This window comes from Passer domesticus, chromosome 5 (assembly GCF_036417665.1).
Source record: "Passer domesticus isolate bPasDom1 chromosome 5, bPasDom1.hap1, whole genome shotgun sequence".
NCBI lineage: Eukaryota > Metazoa > Chordata > Aves > Passeriformes > Passeridae > Passer > Passer domesticus.
Window position 1 is genome coordinate 78,633,634 of NC_087478.1, and position 13,028 is coordinate 78,646,661.

Below are 13,028 nucleotides of genomic sequence, written 5' to 3' on the forward strand. Positions count from 1 at the left end.
GGGATTGCCTGCACTGTGCAAATGAAGCCCAGCACCAATGGCAAGGGTTTTGAACAGCCAGATAAAGCCAAGAGGATGTTTGGAGAGATTATTGTGGATCCTGGTAACTCCTCGTTTCCGTTTTTTGTTTGGTTTAGGATTACCACGCAGTAGCAAATTACACATCCTCTGCTCCATCCCTGACGGGCTCTTCCTCAGATTCAGATATTCCTCACCTTCAAGAAATGCACAGAAAACCAGAGGGAAAAAAGTAAATACATCTAATAAATGTCTCACAAAGATATTAATTTCTAAAACGTCAATATGTAATTTACAAAATCTCTGCAGGACAGAGAAACAATGATCCAGAGAGTCATGGTCATCACAGATCTCTCCTGTACATAATCCCCTTTTCTCACAAATCAGGGGAAAATCCATGGAGGGGAATTAAATCTCTACCTAGCAGCCCTGGGCACTACAATTGCTGGTTAAACCCTGCTTTCATTGAAGAATTCTGGCCAACAAACCTGATCTTTTTGAAATAAACCTAATCTTTCAGAAATAAAATTAAAAGGGGTCTGAATGGAGTGACCACTCATCGTGAAGTGGCTGAGAGCATAAGCTACGGGGAGCCTTGAGATCATATATATATATATATATATATATATGAATAAATGAAATATAAAAAAGTGTAAAAATGCAGGTGCCTGGTGCTGTGGGGATGAAGCTATATTGGGAATTTTAAAAGAAATTATTTCTCCTGTGGACAGGTTAATGCTTCCTCCTGAGACCCTGAGACAAGCAGCTATCTGGCATCTTCTGGTGTTGTGTTCAGGACAGGTGAGATGAGAAGTGGTCGTGGGGCATGTGCCAACTCCCCAAATCCCACTTTTCTTGCAGAAAAGCAGGGACTGTGAGGTTAACAAAAACCTGCAACTTCCACCAATGCAAAACAGCCATGCTGAGCTCACTCACTAAATCCTTGAGGAGCCTGCAATCAGTTTTTAAGTTCTTCAAAGGGTGAGATAACCAAAATCCCTGCCTCCTCTTATGAGAGCACTCCTGCCCATATTTTCCTTGCCTGCAGCCAGTCAGCAGGCAGGAGGGAGGGGCAAAGCTGATTTAAGAGGTTTTGCAAGAGCCCACAGCCTCTCCTTGCCTGACTGTCCATGGCCACTTTCCTGGAGCTGCCCACTGGTGGGAGGATGCCCATCCTGGGACTGGGGACCTGGCAGGTACCTGCTGCAGCTGGGAGCTCTCAGATTGCTGAGAATCACTGTGCATTTTTGCAGCAATCTCCTCTTTGGATCAGGAGAATGCATAAAATCCTCTGTGCAGTATTTCCTTTTGAAATATCTCGGGTAATGCAGGGATTTATTCCCAGACTTCAGGAAATCTTTGGAGTCAGTGGAGGTAGTCAAGCAGGTACAAGATTTTTTTCTTAGCTATGGGAAAAAAAAATTGCATGCTGCAAAACTAAAAACTTCTGCCCAGCTAATTTTTCTTTTTATTTTCTTTTTTTTTTCTTTCAGCACTGTTTGTTAATATCCCATGTAGGATATGTAATATATCCCATGTAATATATGTAATATCTCATGCATGTCATGTTGGTGCCATCTGTGATGAGTGTGTGTAGATATGGGAATTTAAGGGGCAATAAGTGGATTTGGAAACGGGAGCTCACAATAATTCCTTAGAGACTTGAGGCTAACTTATTTTTATTGGCAGGAGGTGAGTATGCAGTACTTTGCAGGAATATACTTTGGGTGGTTCTTTCCCTGTAAATGTTACCTAATGGACTTATGGTAAGGAGAATAGGTTAAAGAATATACTGAATTATAAATGTAAAAGGAGTCTGGAAATAAGCTGAAAATTTTAAGAAACTGATCTTAAAAAAAAGATTTTAAAAAGTGAACTTTCCCCTGGATGCGAGGCTGGAAACAAAATATGTCACATCACAACTTCCCAGCTCTGTGAAACACTTTTCCAGTCACCATAAAAAAAAAATCTTAAATTCTTGTTATATTTTTGGGCCAGTTGATCTAATCAGCATTTAACTTTATGTGCACAAACGTGGGTGAGTTTGTTTGAGCATTTCAGTCTTGATTTTTCTGATGACAAAGGATACTAAGAAGCATAAAGTAATTAAAGCAGGCTTTAAAAAACAAAGTGTGCCTTGGGGGGGCCTCTTAGGGCTCAATGCTGTGATGGGGGAGCTCTCTGAAGGAACTTAAATTGCTGATAGAAACTGGTTAGGACTGAGTAGAAGAAACATTTTGGGCACACGATCCCTGCCACCACAAAATAATGTCTCCTGTTATGCGATGAAAACAAGGCCCAAGTGTGGCAGTCACATTTTCTGGAAAAATCCCCTTGCCCAGGATTCTTCTCCTGGGAAGCTGAGAAGCCTCAGAGAAAAATGAAAACAATGTTATCTCATTTGCTTCTCCTGTGCAAATTTGCTGCTTTGGAATGTGTTTGGAGATTGTTTATCCAACAGGTGATTTTTTCATTGGTTTCATGTGAATTGTTTTGACTTAATGACCAATCAGGGCCAACCTGTGTGGGGCTCTGGAGAGAGTCACAAGTTTTCATTATTATCTTTTTAGCCTTCTGTAAGTATCCTTTCTGTATTCTTTAGTATAGTTTAGTACAGTATTCTTTAATATAATATAGATAATAAAATAATAAATTAGCCTTCAAAAAGCATGGAGTCAGATCCATCATTCTTTCCTTCATCAGGAACCCAGCAAATGCAAGTTGCAAGCCCATGGTGATAATTTCATTAAAGCTGTTTGATTTCAAGGTTCCCACAGCAGCCTCAGTGTTCTGGTGCTTTAACAGAGGCTTCCCTTTACCCAGCAGCTCTGACTCGAAGCCAAGCTCAGTGAGCACCTTGGAAAATGAAACAATGGATTATTTTCTCTGGAAAACATCTCACATGACAGAGTTTTATGTAATCTCAAGGGTAGGTTGCTGCCTTTGCTCTCCACCCCTCAGCATGGCAGCTTTCCCAGGCTGCAGCAGGGATGAGGGGCTCCAAAATTCCAGCATTTGGCCACTGCCAGCCTGCTTGCCCACGCCTGCTTCCTCCTGCTGCCCTGGGAGGCTCACATCCAGCAAGGGATGGGATGGAGAAAGGGACTGCAAAAAAAGAAAACCTGTAAAACTTTCAACTGGCTCTTTAGTTGTGTGCAGAAAAAAAATTGCTGTGTTTTCTATGTTTTTGTTGTTAATTTAGGTGAGCCAACTAAACACCCTTTGACTGGAAAAACTTGGAGAAGTGATATAATTAAAAAAAAAAAAAAGAAAAAAGTAGGAGGTGGTCATGGTTTTGAATCACGTTTCTGTTTGGAGTGCCATTTTCTGGATTTGGTGTGTCCAAGCCAAGAATGTGAAGTGATTTATTTTGCTGTCGAGTACCAAGTGTGTATTTTACCCAGGAGGTGGCACTGTGTGCAGTGTTTTGAGTCCCCTCACCTCCCTGTCCTGTGTCAACAAGAGCTGGGTTGTTTTTGTGCAGGGCCAGGGCGCATTCCAGAGATGATTGGTTTCCTCTTGTCACCAGGATGTCACACTAAAGTTGCTTTTAATTTGGGGAAATTAGAATTTATTTCAAGATAGCCTCGTGTCCCAAGGTGAACTTCCAATACTTAGAAAAGGGTGGATCAGCTCAGGCACCTCATCAGTGACTCCCTTTGCCGTTTGATCTCACAAAACTAATGAAAGCCAGATCCAGGCTGGTGTTGGAACCCTAAATGCTGAGGATTTTAAACTTTCTGTGCTGAAATGCACAGACCCACAAGAGAACACTGAATTTGACCCGAGGCTGTGGAGAAGGCTTCCAAAACTGATTGATAGCACTGGGATTACTGGTGTGTAGTTGGCTAGAAGTGTGTGATATCACAGGGTGGAAAACTTAGAGTTTGGAGTTTTAGAATATAGAAATAAATATGAAGCAAGATGGAGGTTTTAGGGTGGAGGCAGGTTGTTCTTCTTTACCTTCTTCTTCCTTCTTCTTCATAAGTTTGGGTGATGTTTTGTAATTGAACAGAAAAGTTCGCAGTGCAGACTTCGAGGAGTCTCATTTCCAGACTCCTTTTCCATTTATAATTCAGTGTATTCTTTAACAGAAAAGTCCACAGTGTGGACTTCGAGGAATCAGTTATTAGGTTAAAAAAGAAAATAATTTAGGTGTCATTTCTTAATTGGATAGTTTAGCCTTAAAAGACCTTGTAACAAGAGATAGCCTTTTTCTGCCTTGCTAATAAAAGACTACAGAACTCACTGTGGTGAGACTATAACATGAATAAAAAACAATAAACACCTAAATCTAAACAGAAACTACTATCTCAATATCTTCAGTCCTAACTCCAGCAAAAATTAAAAAAAAAAAATTAAAAAAAAAAAACAAACAAGAAACCCCACAGCCGGGAGATCTCGTTATTTGGGGGGTTTAGACTGCCAGATTTGCAGAACAGCAAAGCTCTTCATCTGCTTTTAGCAAATCTGGCTTTTCTCCTGGTTTCAGTCTCTGCAGGGGGCAGCAGGGGACGCGGTGAGGTTTGCCATCGACGTTGGGTACCGCCACTTGGACTGTGCCTACATGTACCAGAACGAGAGCGACATCGGGGACGCGCTGCGACGCCAAATGGAGCAGGGCGTGGTGAGGAGAGAGGAGCTCTTCATTGTCAGCAAGGTGTGTCCTTGGATAGGGCTCTCACGTGCAGAGAGTGGAGGAGGAGGGAGGAGAGACCAAGTCCTGGTCTCTCCTAGAGAGAGAGAGGAGGAGAGGGAGGAGGAGACCAAGTCCTGCCATGGAAGGAGCCACGGGATGAAGCTGGGAATTACCTCCTCTCTGTCAAATTTGTGGATGGTGATGGGAAGGAATAGGTCACCCCCTGAGAAACAAAAGGCTCGGGTTGAGAGGGGATTTTTTTGTAGTCCATGTCCATTGTCAGCCATGGAGACAGGAACTGAGGCCGTGCTCTTGGTGGCCTCTGGGATAGGAAGCAGGGCTATTGTTTTTGTGGTTGCCCCCGCTGCGCCGCCGGCCTCAGCCTGTCAGCTCCTGCATGTTATGCTTTGTTGTGTTTTTTCCCCCAACAACAATGGTAGGAAAAATAAAGTAACTTCTATCTGCTGGAAGCTGGCGGGTCGATTTTCACCAGGTTCACTTATTTTCTTTGTTTTAATTGTTGCAATAATTGATGGAATTTCAGAGTATCCCGTTCTCATTTTAGTTACTTAGCAGTACCACAAATAAATTGAGGTGCCTCAAGTGGCACTTCCTCAAGATGAGATGTGCCACACCCTGAGCTGCCTCTGTGCCCTGTGTTTTCCCTGCTCTGCCACTGTGAGGGCAGGAGAGCAGCTCCCAGGCTTTTTGTTTCCCCACAGCTCTGGTCCACCTTCCACGAGAGATCCCTGGTGAAGGAGGTGTGCCAGAAAACACTTGCTGCCCTCCAGCTGGATTATTTGGATCTCTACCTGATGCACTGTCCCATGGGATTCAAGGTATTGAACTTCAAGTCCTGGAATCCATCTTTTGCCTTTGGGACCAGACATCTCTTTAGTCATCTCCAAGGAAGAGTGTTGGTAAATCTCATTAGGACATAAGGATAAACCTCTGCAGGGAGAGCCCAGGAGGAAAGGAAAGGTCATGGCTGCTTAAACTAGGTCTTGTAGTACAAAAGCCACCTTATTTTTCCGTGCACAGCATTTTCAACTCATGGGTCAAATTACCATCCAGATCACATTCCTCTTAAGAGTGTGGGGTTTGGCTGCCATTTCCTTATCAAGAATCAAACATGTGAACTACTTAGTTCAAAAGAGATTTTTCTCTTCTCTCTCTACCCCGAGGTTAAATAAATCCTGGTTTCCCCACCGTGTCACCTCCCTGGCCTTCTCCTGAGGCACACAGAAGTGCCTGCCCTTCCTCTGCCTGCAGGACAGAGTCTCAAGAGACAGATTTTCTTGAAGATTTCTCTGTTGATACAGGCTGGTCATTTCACCATGTCTTATCCCACCACAAACATAATTCAGGATTATCCAGCTCAGTGTCTCCAGCTCCACTCGCTTGCCCAAATTTCTAAATGATTTCTTGAAGTCCTTATAATTCAGGATTATCCAGCTCAGTGTCTCCAGCTCCACTTGCCCAAATTTCTAAATGATTTCTTGAAGTCCTTATAATTCAGCTGACCTTCATGTTGCTTTTCCCTTTGTGCTGATAGGCAGGAGAGGAATTATTTCCTGCAGATGGAGACGGCATGATCATTCCCAGCAATACAGATTTTCTGGATACGTGGGAGGTACATTCATTTACAAGCCAAAAATATCTTGCTAGTTTGAAATAACAGCCTGAAAACTCTAAGCTTCCCACTGTGGGAATTGTTCTGAGAGAATTTCTAACATAAAGTATTTGAGATTGCTGATTTCTCTGCATCCTTGGGCTTCTTTTTGTGTCACTGTGCCAGAATTTAGGTATTTTTATATCTGCTGCTTACTAAACTGGCTGGGTTGGCATGACAAGAGGAAATCTTTGACTGCGTGTGTACCCTGCAGTGGCTTGAGCTAACAAAGGCTGTTGCTCTCATCCCTACCCCACTCTGGCCATTTTTTGGTGGCTTTAGTTGTAGCCATGCTTGCCTCTTGTTGCACCTGAGCCATCACACCCCAGCAAAGCCAACATGCCTGTGCCAGTGTACCACAGCACCCAAATTTCTGTCTCTGGGGGTAGTGGGACTTGGCCAAAGTCCTTTGCTAAGTTCTCCACACGGGCTGTGTGGGAGGCCAGGCTTGGGTGTGAATTCAAATTCCTGCCTGGTTGAGACTTTCCTTTCCCTTCCACTTCTGCCGTGTGCTCAGCACAGCCAGGCCAAAAGCAGGTCAAAAACTCACCAGAGTCAGAAGAATTCACTGGTGCTTTTTGTCTTCTATCACATGAAGAATAAGGTACATTTTTGTTGTTCATTTGAAGAAAGTGAACATTTCAGGCTGCTGCTTATGACAGCAACTTTAAAATTACTTCTGCTTTGGACCAAGGGTATCTTCTCTCTAAAGACTGGTAGCAGATTATTTTCCCATTTCTTTTCTGCTGGATGTGACAATCTAATTAGGGCTGTCTGGCTGTTTTATTGCTATATTGCTTCATTAGTGTGAAAGAAAATAGGTGATGGAGGGTGAACACAGTGCTGCTTATCAATCCAACTGCTAAATGGCACATCTCTCTTGGGAAATTAATCAGTGTTGATCACCAGAATCCACCCTGTTCCAGATGTCTTGTAACAGCTCCTTGTTGAGCTGCTCTGTTCCAAAGAAGGTGCATTTTATTATGGGATGATTATTTGGTTAGCTGAGGAATTACTCTAAAAGAATCTCTTTCATCTATGTGAAGGTCTGGGGATAGTATTTCAAAATAGTCATATTTCACTGAAATAATAATAGTTTAGGAGTTGTGTGAATGTTGCTGTTATTTGTCTGTGTGGTGACACACAATGTGAGATCTGAGTCTGACCAGGGCCCCACTGTTCAGGTACTGTTCTCACAGCACAGGAGGAATCCAGCCAGGAGGATTTTTACCACTCAAGTTTTTGTGTGGGCATTTTTTTCCATACAAAAATGAAAGAACTTAACAGGAAGCGTGGTTCTGTGGTGTTTCTAGGCTATGGAAGAGCTCGTGGATGTGGGAATGGTGAAGGCTATTGGAGTCTCCAACTTCAACCAGAAACAGATCAATCAGCTCCTGGGCAAACCAGGCTTAAGACACAAACCTGTGAACAATCAGGTAAATTGTCCTGCAGCTCCTCAGCACTGACACCACACCTGATTGGGCTGTTCACTGGATGGAACAACTCTTAAAAGTGCCTTAAAAACCCCACACCTGCAAAAAACCCCACCTTTCCAAAGCTGATGTGGCACAGTGATACTAAACTTCAAAGTTCAGCTTTTGAGAGGTGAAAAATAATTTTTTCTTCTTTTTTTTTTTTTTTTTTTTTTGAGATTGAGAGCCACCCCTATCTTCCTCAGGAAGAACTGATTAAGTTTTGCCAATCCAAAGGGATCTCTGTCACTGCATATTGTCCCCTTGGAGCACCCAACTGGCCAGGGTAAGAATGGTTTGTGAGATTTCTTTTTTAGCTGTAGATTGGAGTCAATGCAGTAAACCAGTCTGAGGATGTAGATGAAACCTCAGGGAAAATAAATTATGTAATTAGAAAAAGACTTACTAATTCATTAAAAATTGCACCCACAGAAACCTCACACTTACTGTGATATTCAGTCCACTACAGTTGCATATTTATGAAAAATTATCAATTGGTTGATGAAAGCAGAGAAGAGAATTCTTAACTCAACTTTGGTGAGCTTATTAAACATGTAGGAGAATTTCTGAACTAAAAAAAACCCCACCCACAACAAACCAAACAAAAAACCAAAGCAGCAGATGCTGATGAAAATAGCAACTTTGCAGTCCTGCTGAGACAAAGGGATTAAGTTTGTAAATGGGGAAGTTGCAGAAATTTTGCTTTTACTCCCATCTTCATGGCTTCCTCTGACCTGGGACAGGGCTTTTGCCAGAGCAGCTGTGCTTGTAAAGGACAAGATGAAATTCTTGGGATCTGGATCAAAGAAATTCCCAGCCTGATCTCAGGCTGGACATAAATGTGTTATAGTGACCTGTTTTTACTAGAAACTACAGGCCTCTTCTCATGTGCTCACTTGTTATAAAAGGGAAGGATGAAGGCAGGAATTGAAGTAACAAGATGTTAAAGTGTGCAAGATTATGCTTTTTAGTAATTTAAACAATATTCTTATGGTACAGGGCTTGAGGGAGAAGACAGTGGGTTGTTGACAGTGGGTTATTTATTCAACTACTGAAACCTGTTTTTTTTTTTTTTAATTTTTACAGGTCCAAGCCTGACCATATTTCCCTTCTTGATGATCCTCGAGTTAAGGAAATTGCACTCAAGCACAACAAAACCCCAGCTCAGGTTAATTCTGGTCAGAGCTGTTTTCCCTGCTGACATGTATTGTTCCCACTTGTGCTGAAGCAACTACTTACAGATGTGTTATGGAATAATAACATGGAGTTCAGGCTGTGTCTTGTGCACAGTTTAATGCTTTAGAAAAATATTCTCTCTGCCTTCATTTTAGTGATGGACAGAAGATTAGCAGTGGCTTTGGGCTTTAACTGGCACACTGGCTGCCCTCCACACTGCACCCTGCCAATCCTGAACTCCTGCTCAATGCACTCCCTTGTTGTCATCTCAGCTTCAGACATGGATAAGGATTTAATGAGTAGTAATTAGGAAGGGTTTAGGTAGTGCTTCTCCTCTGTGAGCCCTCTCTGGTTACCAGTAATGCTGCTCTGTGTAACCATGCAGACACCTTTGGTTTTCAGCTTTCAGAAGACAGGCAGCACTTCTCATCTGTAAACTCCCTATGTGTTCCTGCAGGTGCTTATCCGGCTCCAAATCCAAAGAAATGTCAGTGTAATTCCCAAATCTGTCACTCCACAGCGTATTGAAGAAAATTTTAAGGTAAGAGGGCACCTTACAGAGTCATTAATGGTGTTAAACTACACAAGAAAAAAACCCTACTCTGCCAATGGTACAAACCACCCCCCTCAAACTTAGAACCACCAAAACCTTTGTCAGATACCACATAGGTTATCACTTCTTTATGAATGCAAAAAGTCACTTTGAAAGTAAGGAGCCACATCTTCATTAGAACTCATCAGGTAAGAGCCAAACTCTTCCACCTTGTGGTACAATTGTGCTGCAGGCAGAGCCCACCAGCATTGTAACCTTTCACATTTATTCATTTATTGCTCTCCCTGCACAGGTGTCCCCTGCACACCTCCTAGTGCTTCAGCCTGCTTTTGCCATTCTTTCTGCAAATAAACTTCCTTGTCTCACTGCAAACTGAGTAACCCAGCTCTCTGGGACCTTCCTGCAGGTGTTTGACTTTGAGCTGACTGGAGAGGAGATGGAGACCCTCCTTGGTTTCAAGAAGCGCTATCGCATCTGTGCACTAAGCCAGTGAGTACCTCCTCCTCCTCCTGCAGGCTTTGGCAGGGCTGGATTTCCACTGGAGAGCTTGGATTTCCACTGGATATCCTCTTAAAAGACACAGTTTGATAGCCCCTTAAAAATAAAAAGAGAGGGAGCCTCAGCCAGCACCTGGTCACATCTGCTGGAATCTCACCCTTGGGTTTATTAGAGCATTGCCCATCCTGCCCAGGTTGGGAACACTGGGATTTCTGCAGGCTCAATGTTCCTAAGATGTCCTGTCCTGGATGCATACCAAACTGCTGTCTGAAAATCAAAATCAGCTGGAAATTCCATAAATAAATAAGCAGCTATTTCCCCCCTTGGTTTTCTTTGGCTCCTTTACATAAGGGACAGTCAGAGTAAATAAACTCCATTTTAAGAATGAGAGTTGTAAGGTTTTTTTGAAGGGAAGAGCTGTGCCTATGTACTCCTGCCAATGTTATCTAGATAACAGAATGGTTAGACTGGCCAAGATCTGCATTTTATTCAGTTTTCCCAGGTTACCCACTTGCCTAACAGCATCCTGGAGGCTTGGGAGTTTCCAAGAGAAAGGTTTAATATCTCAGGGAACTTTGGCAATTTCAGCCGAGCATAAGATACATTATCCTTTGAAAAGGAGGTCACTGATACATGCAAATGTTACAGAGAATTCACTTTCCCTGCTCTGGATACACTAAACAGACGTGTTTTTAATGTAGCTCAGTTTCAGTTCTTTTACCAAGGGAAAAAAAAACAAAAAAACAACCCTTTTCTCTAAACTATATCCTTAAAATGTTGTAATCATGCTTTCTTTTTCTAGATGCAAAAATCACAAGGACTATCCTTTTTTAGAAGACTGACATGGGCATCAGCTTCAGATCCTCTGGGGGATCCAGACCAGTTATTGTTATTTCAAGCAATTTGCAATACTTTTTAAATTCATAGATAGAAGGAGACTATATATTAAAAAATGGGAGAAGCTAACTCAGACATTCTGAAGAGTCATCTTTGAACATGGATACATTTGCTTCCTTTATATCAACCAATTGTATCAGTCCTTTATCTGCTCTTGTAACACAATTTTCAGTTGCAGCAAAACATATATTCTCTCTTAATTTAGTAACGATAATGAAGCTTAATAAAGCCATAGATTGGGATTAGGGAAAAGCATTCTTTGTCGTAACTATAAATCCTGACTAAGTTTAGAGAAAATTCAAATTCTCTGATTAGTTATACTTTTGGATAAAAGGTTAATACATCTACTATCTTTTAATTATCAATACAAAACAATCCATTTCACATCAGAAGATCTCAATGACACGCTGCTTGAGATGCTGAGTTCAGTAATTTCAGTGTAACAGACTGAAAGCTCTTTAGAGGACACTGCTGAATTATGATTCAGGAGCTCTTTTCTTAATGAAGTTTCCTATTTATGAACTGCTAAAAACTAATAAACTACTAGGAGATTTGTGTGTTTGGTTTATACTATCTGCAAGAATATATAAATACTGCTTTTATCAGTAGAATGGCTGCAGTTGAGACTGAAAATCTCCTAGAAAATCCAAAGTCTGATAAAGGAGACACACAGGAATTATTTTGTTTGGCAACTGTCATATTTAGCAAGCAGAAGAGCTGGGCAGCTTCACAGAAGCCAGCAGCAGATTTTCACTCTCCTGTACTGCTCCCTAGGTACTATTTGCTTGTGTTTTGACTCAAAGGATGTCTTCTGGATGCTGTTGTCTCTGGTTAAAAAAAATAAAAAGTCAGTGCTGCTGCAGCCCATGCTGGTGTTTTAATGAGGTGTCTGTTAATTAACACTTGCTCTTTAACAATTGACTCAAAACTCCTGTACTTGTTTTAGGCTCTTGCAGATCAGGATAAGAACAGTGTGGCTCAGCACTGCATGCAGAGAGGACAATGTGTAATAAAGGTTCAGGACTAAGATACACACTTTATGGATATACTTTTCCAACTGATTTTCTTTGTAGTTAATAAAAGAAATGATGACCTATCTTTGAGCTACTTCAGACTTTTCCAAGATAGTTGAATAAGGGGTATCCTAGAAAGAACAGAGCAAATTCCCACCAAAGTGGACTTCCCACAGCAACTCCTCTAAAGAAAGAGGTCTGAAAAATCTACCAGGAATTGACACTGGGCAGTTATACTGCAGTGATATGGACAGAAGGTGCCTGTAATGGGCATTCTCTCTTTCTCTCCTCCTGAACATGCTACATGTACAAGGCCAGTTGCAGGATATCATCCCAGATGCAATTAGAGAGTGAACTCTGTAGCATACAGCCTGTCTTGAAATATTCTCTACTTCATAGGAATTTTCTAACCACATTCCAATTTAATCACAGCTATCAGACTTGAAGCTATTTACAGGATGTTTATAGACTGTGCTAGGCAGGAAGTCAGACTAGATGATCACAGTAGCCATATAATAGTAAAAAATTCAAAACAAGTTAGAAGCCAGAGATTGTGCATTTGTTTCAGAGACAATAGATCTTTTTGAGCTGCAGAGACTTTAGCAAAGGTAAAAGGAGAAGAATTTGGGTGGTGTCAGTTGCTGGGAAATAAAACTCCCCTGTTTTGCAGCAGAGCCACATTCCTATTTACAATATGCCTTTCTAGAAGAGAGAAGCTGCCTCACAGCAAGCACAGCCCTGAGCCTGGAGCTGCCAGGAAAGGTTTATAGCTTAGAAAAGGTTTATAGCTCTGCCAGGAGCTGCATGGAAAGGTTTAGAGTATCCCAAATAAATTTTCAGTTTCTATCAGCTGTGCAGCAGTGCTCTTGCACCAAACCCACACATACATCATTCCTAGTCAGCAGTGACATTATCTGAGCCCAGTAAAATGAAAACACCTTAGCTTGGCATTTTGTCTTTGTATCTCAACACATTGTCCCATGACTTCAGCTTTTTATTGTGGAGTTCATCCATTCTGGTAGAGTTAAGCCTCATGAAAAGTTCCAAAGGGGCTGGGTGAAAAAAGTAAAGTGTTATGTCCATGTTTTGG

The 13,028-nt window shown here is 41.8% G+C and overlaps 1 protein-coding gene across 3 annotated transcripts; it reads left to right on the forward strand.

Moving 5' to 3' along the window:
• Positions 1–1,065: 1,065 nt before the first annotated feature.
• On the forward strand, positions 1,066–11,792 carry LOC135301097 (aldo-keto reductase family 1 member B1-like). 3 transcript variants are annotated; one of them, XM_064421331.1, is made up of 10 exons: positions 1,066–1,214; positions 4,511–4,678; positions 5,380–5,496; positions 6,213–6,290; positions 7,643–7,765; positions 7,981–8,087; positions 8,888–8,969; positions 9,435–9,518; positions 9,937–10,019; positions 10,831–11,792. In XM_064421331.1, exons 1-10 carry the CDS (start codon positions 1,149–1,151, stop codon positions 10,868–10,870), a joined length of 948 nt encoding a protein of 315 aa, XP_064277401.1. In that variant the 5' UTR covers positions 1,066–1,148; the 3' UTR covers positions 10,871–11,792. The 3 variants fall into 3 exon arrangements, with proteins under 3 accessions (XP_064277401.1, XP_064277402.1, XP_064277403.1); XM_064421333.1 differs by lacking the exon at positions 1,066–1,214 and adding an exon at positions 1,259–1,404; XM_064421332.1 differs by lacking the exon at positions 6,213–6,290.
• Positions 11,793–13,028: the final 1,236 nt, after the last annotated feature.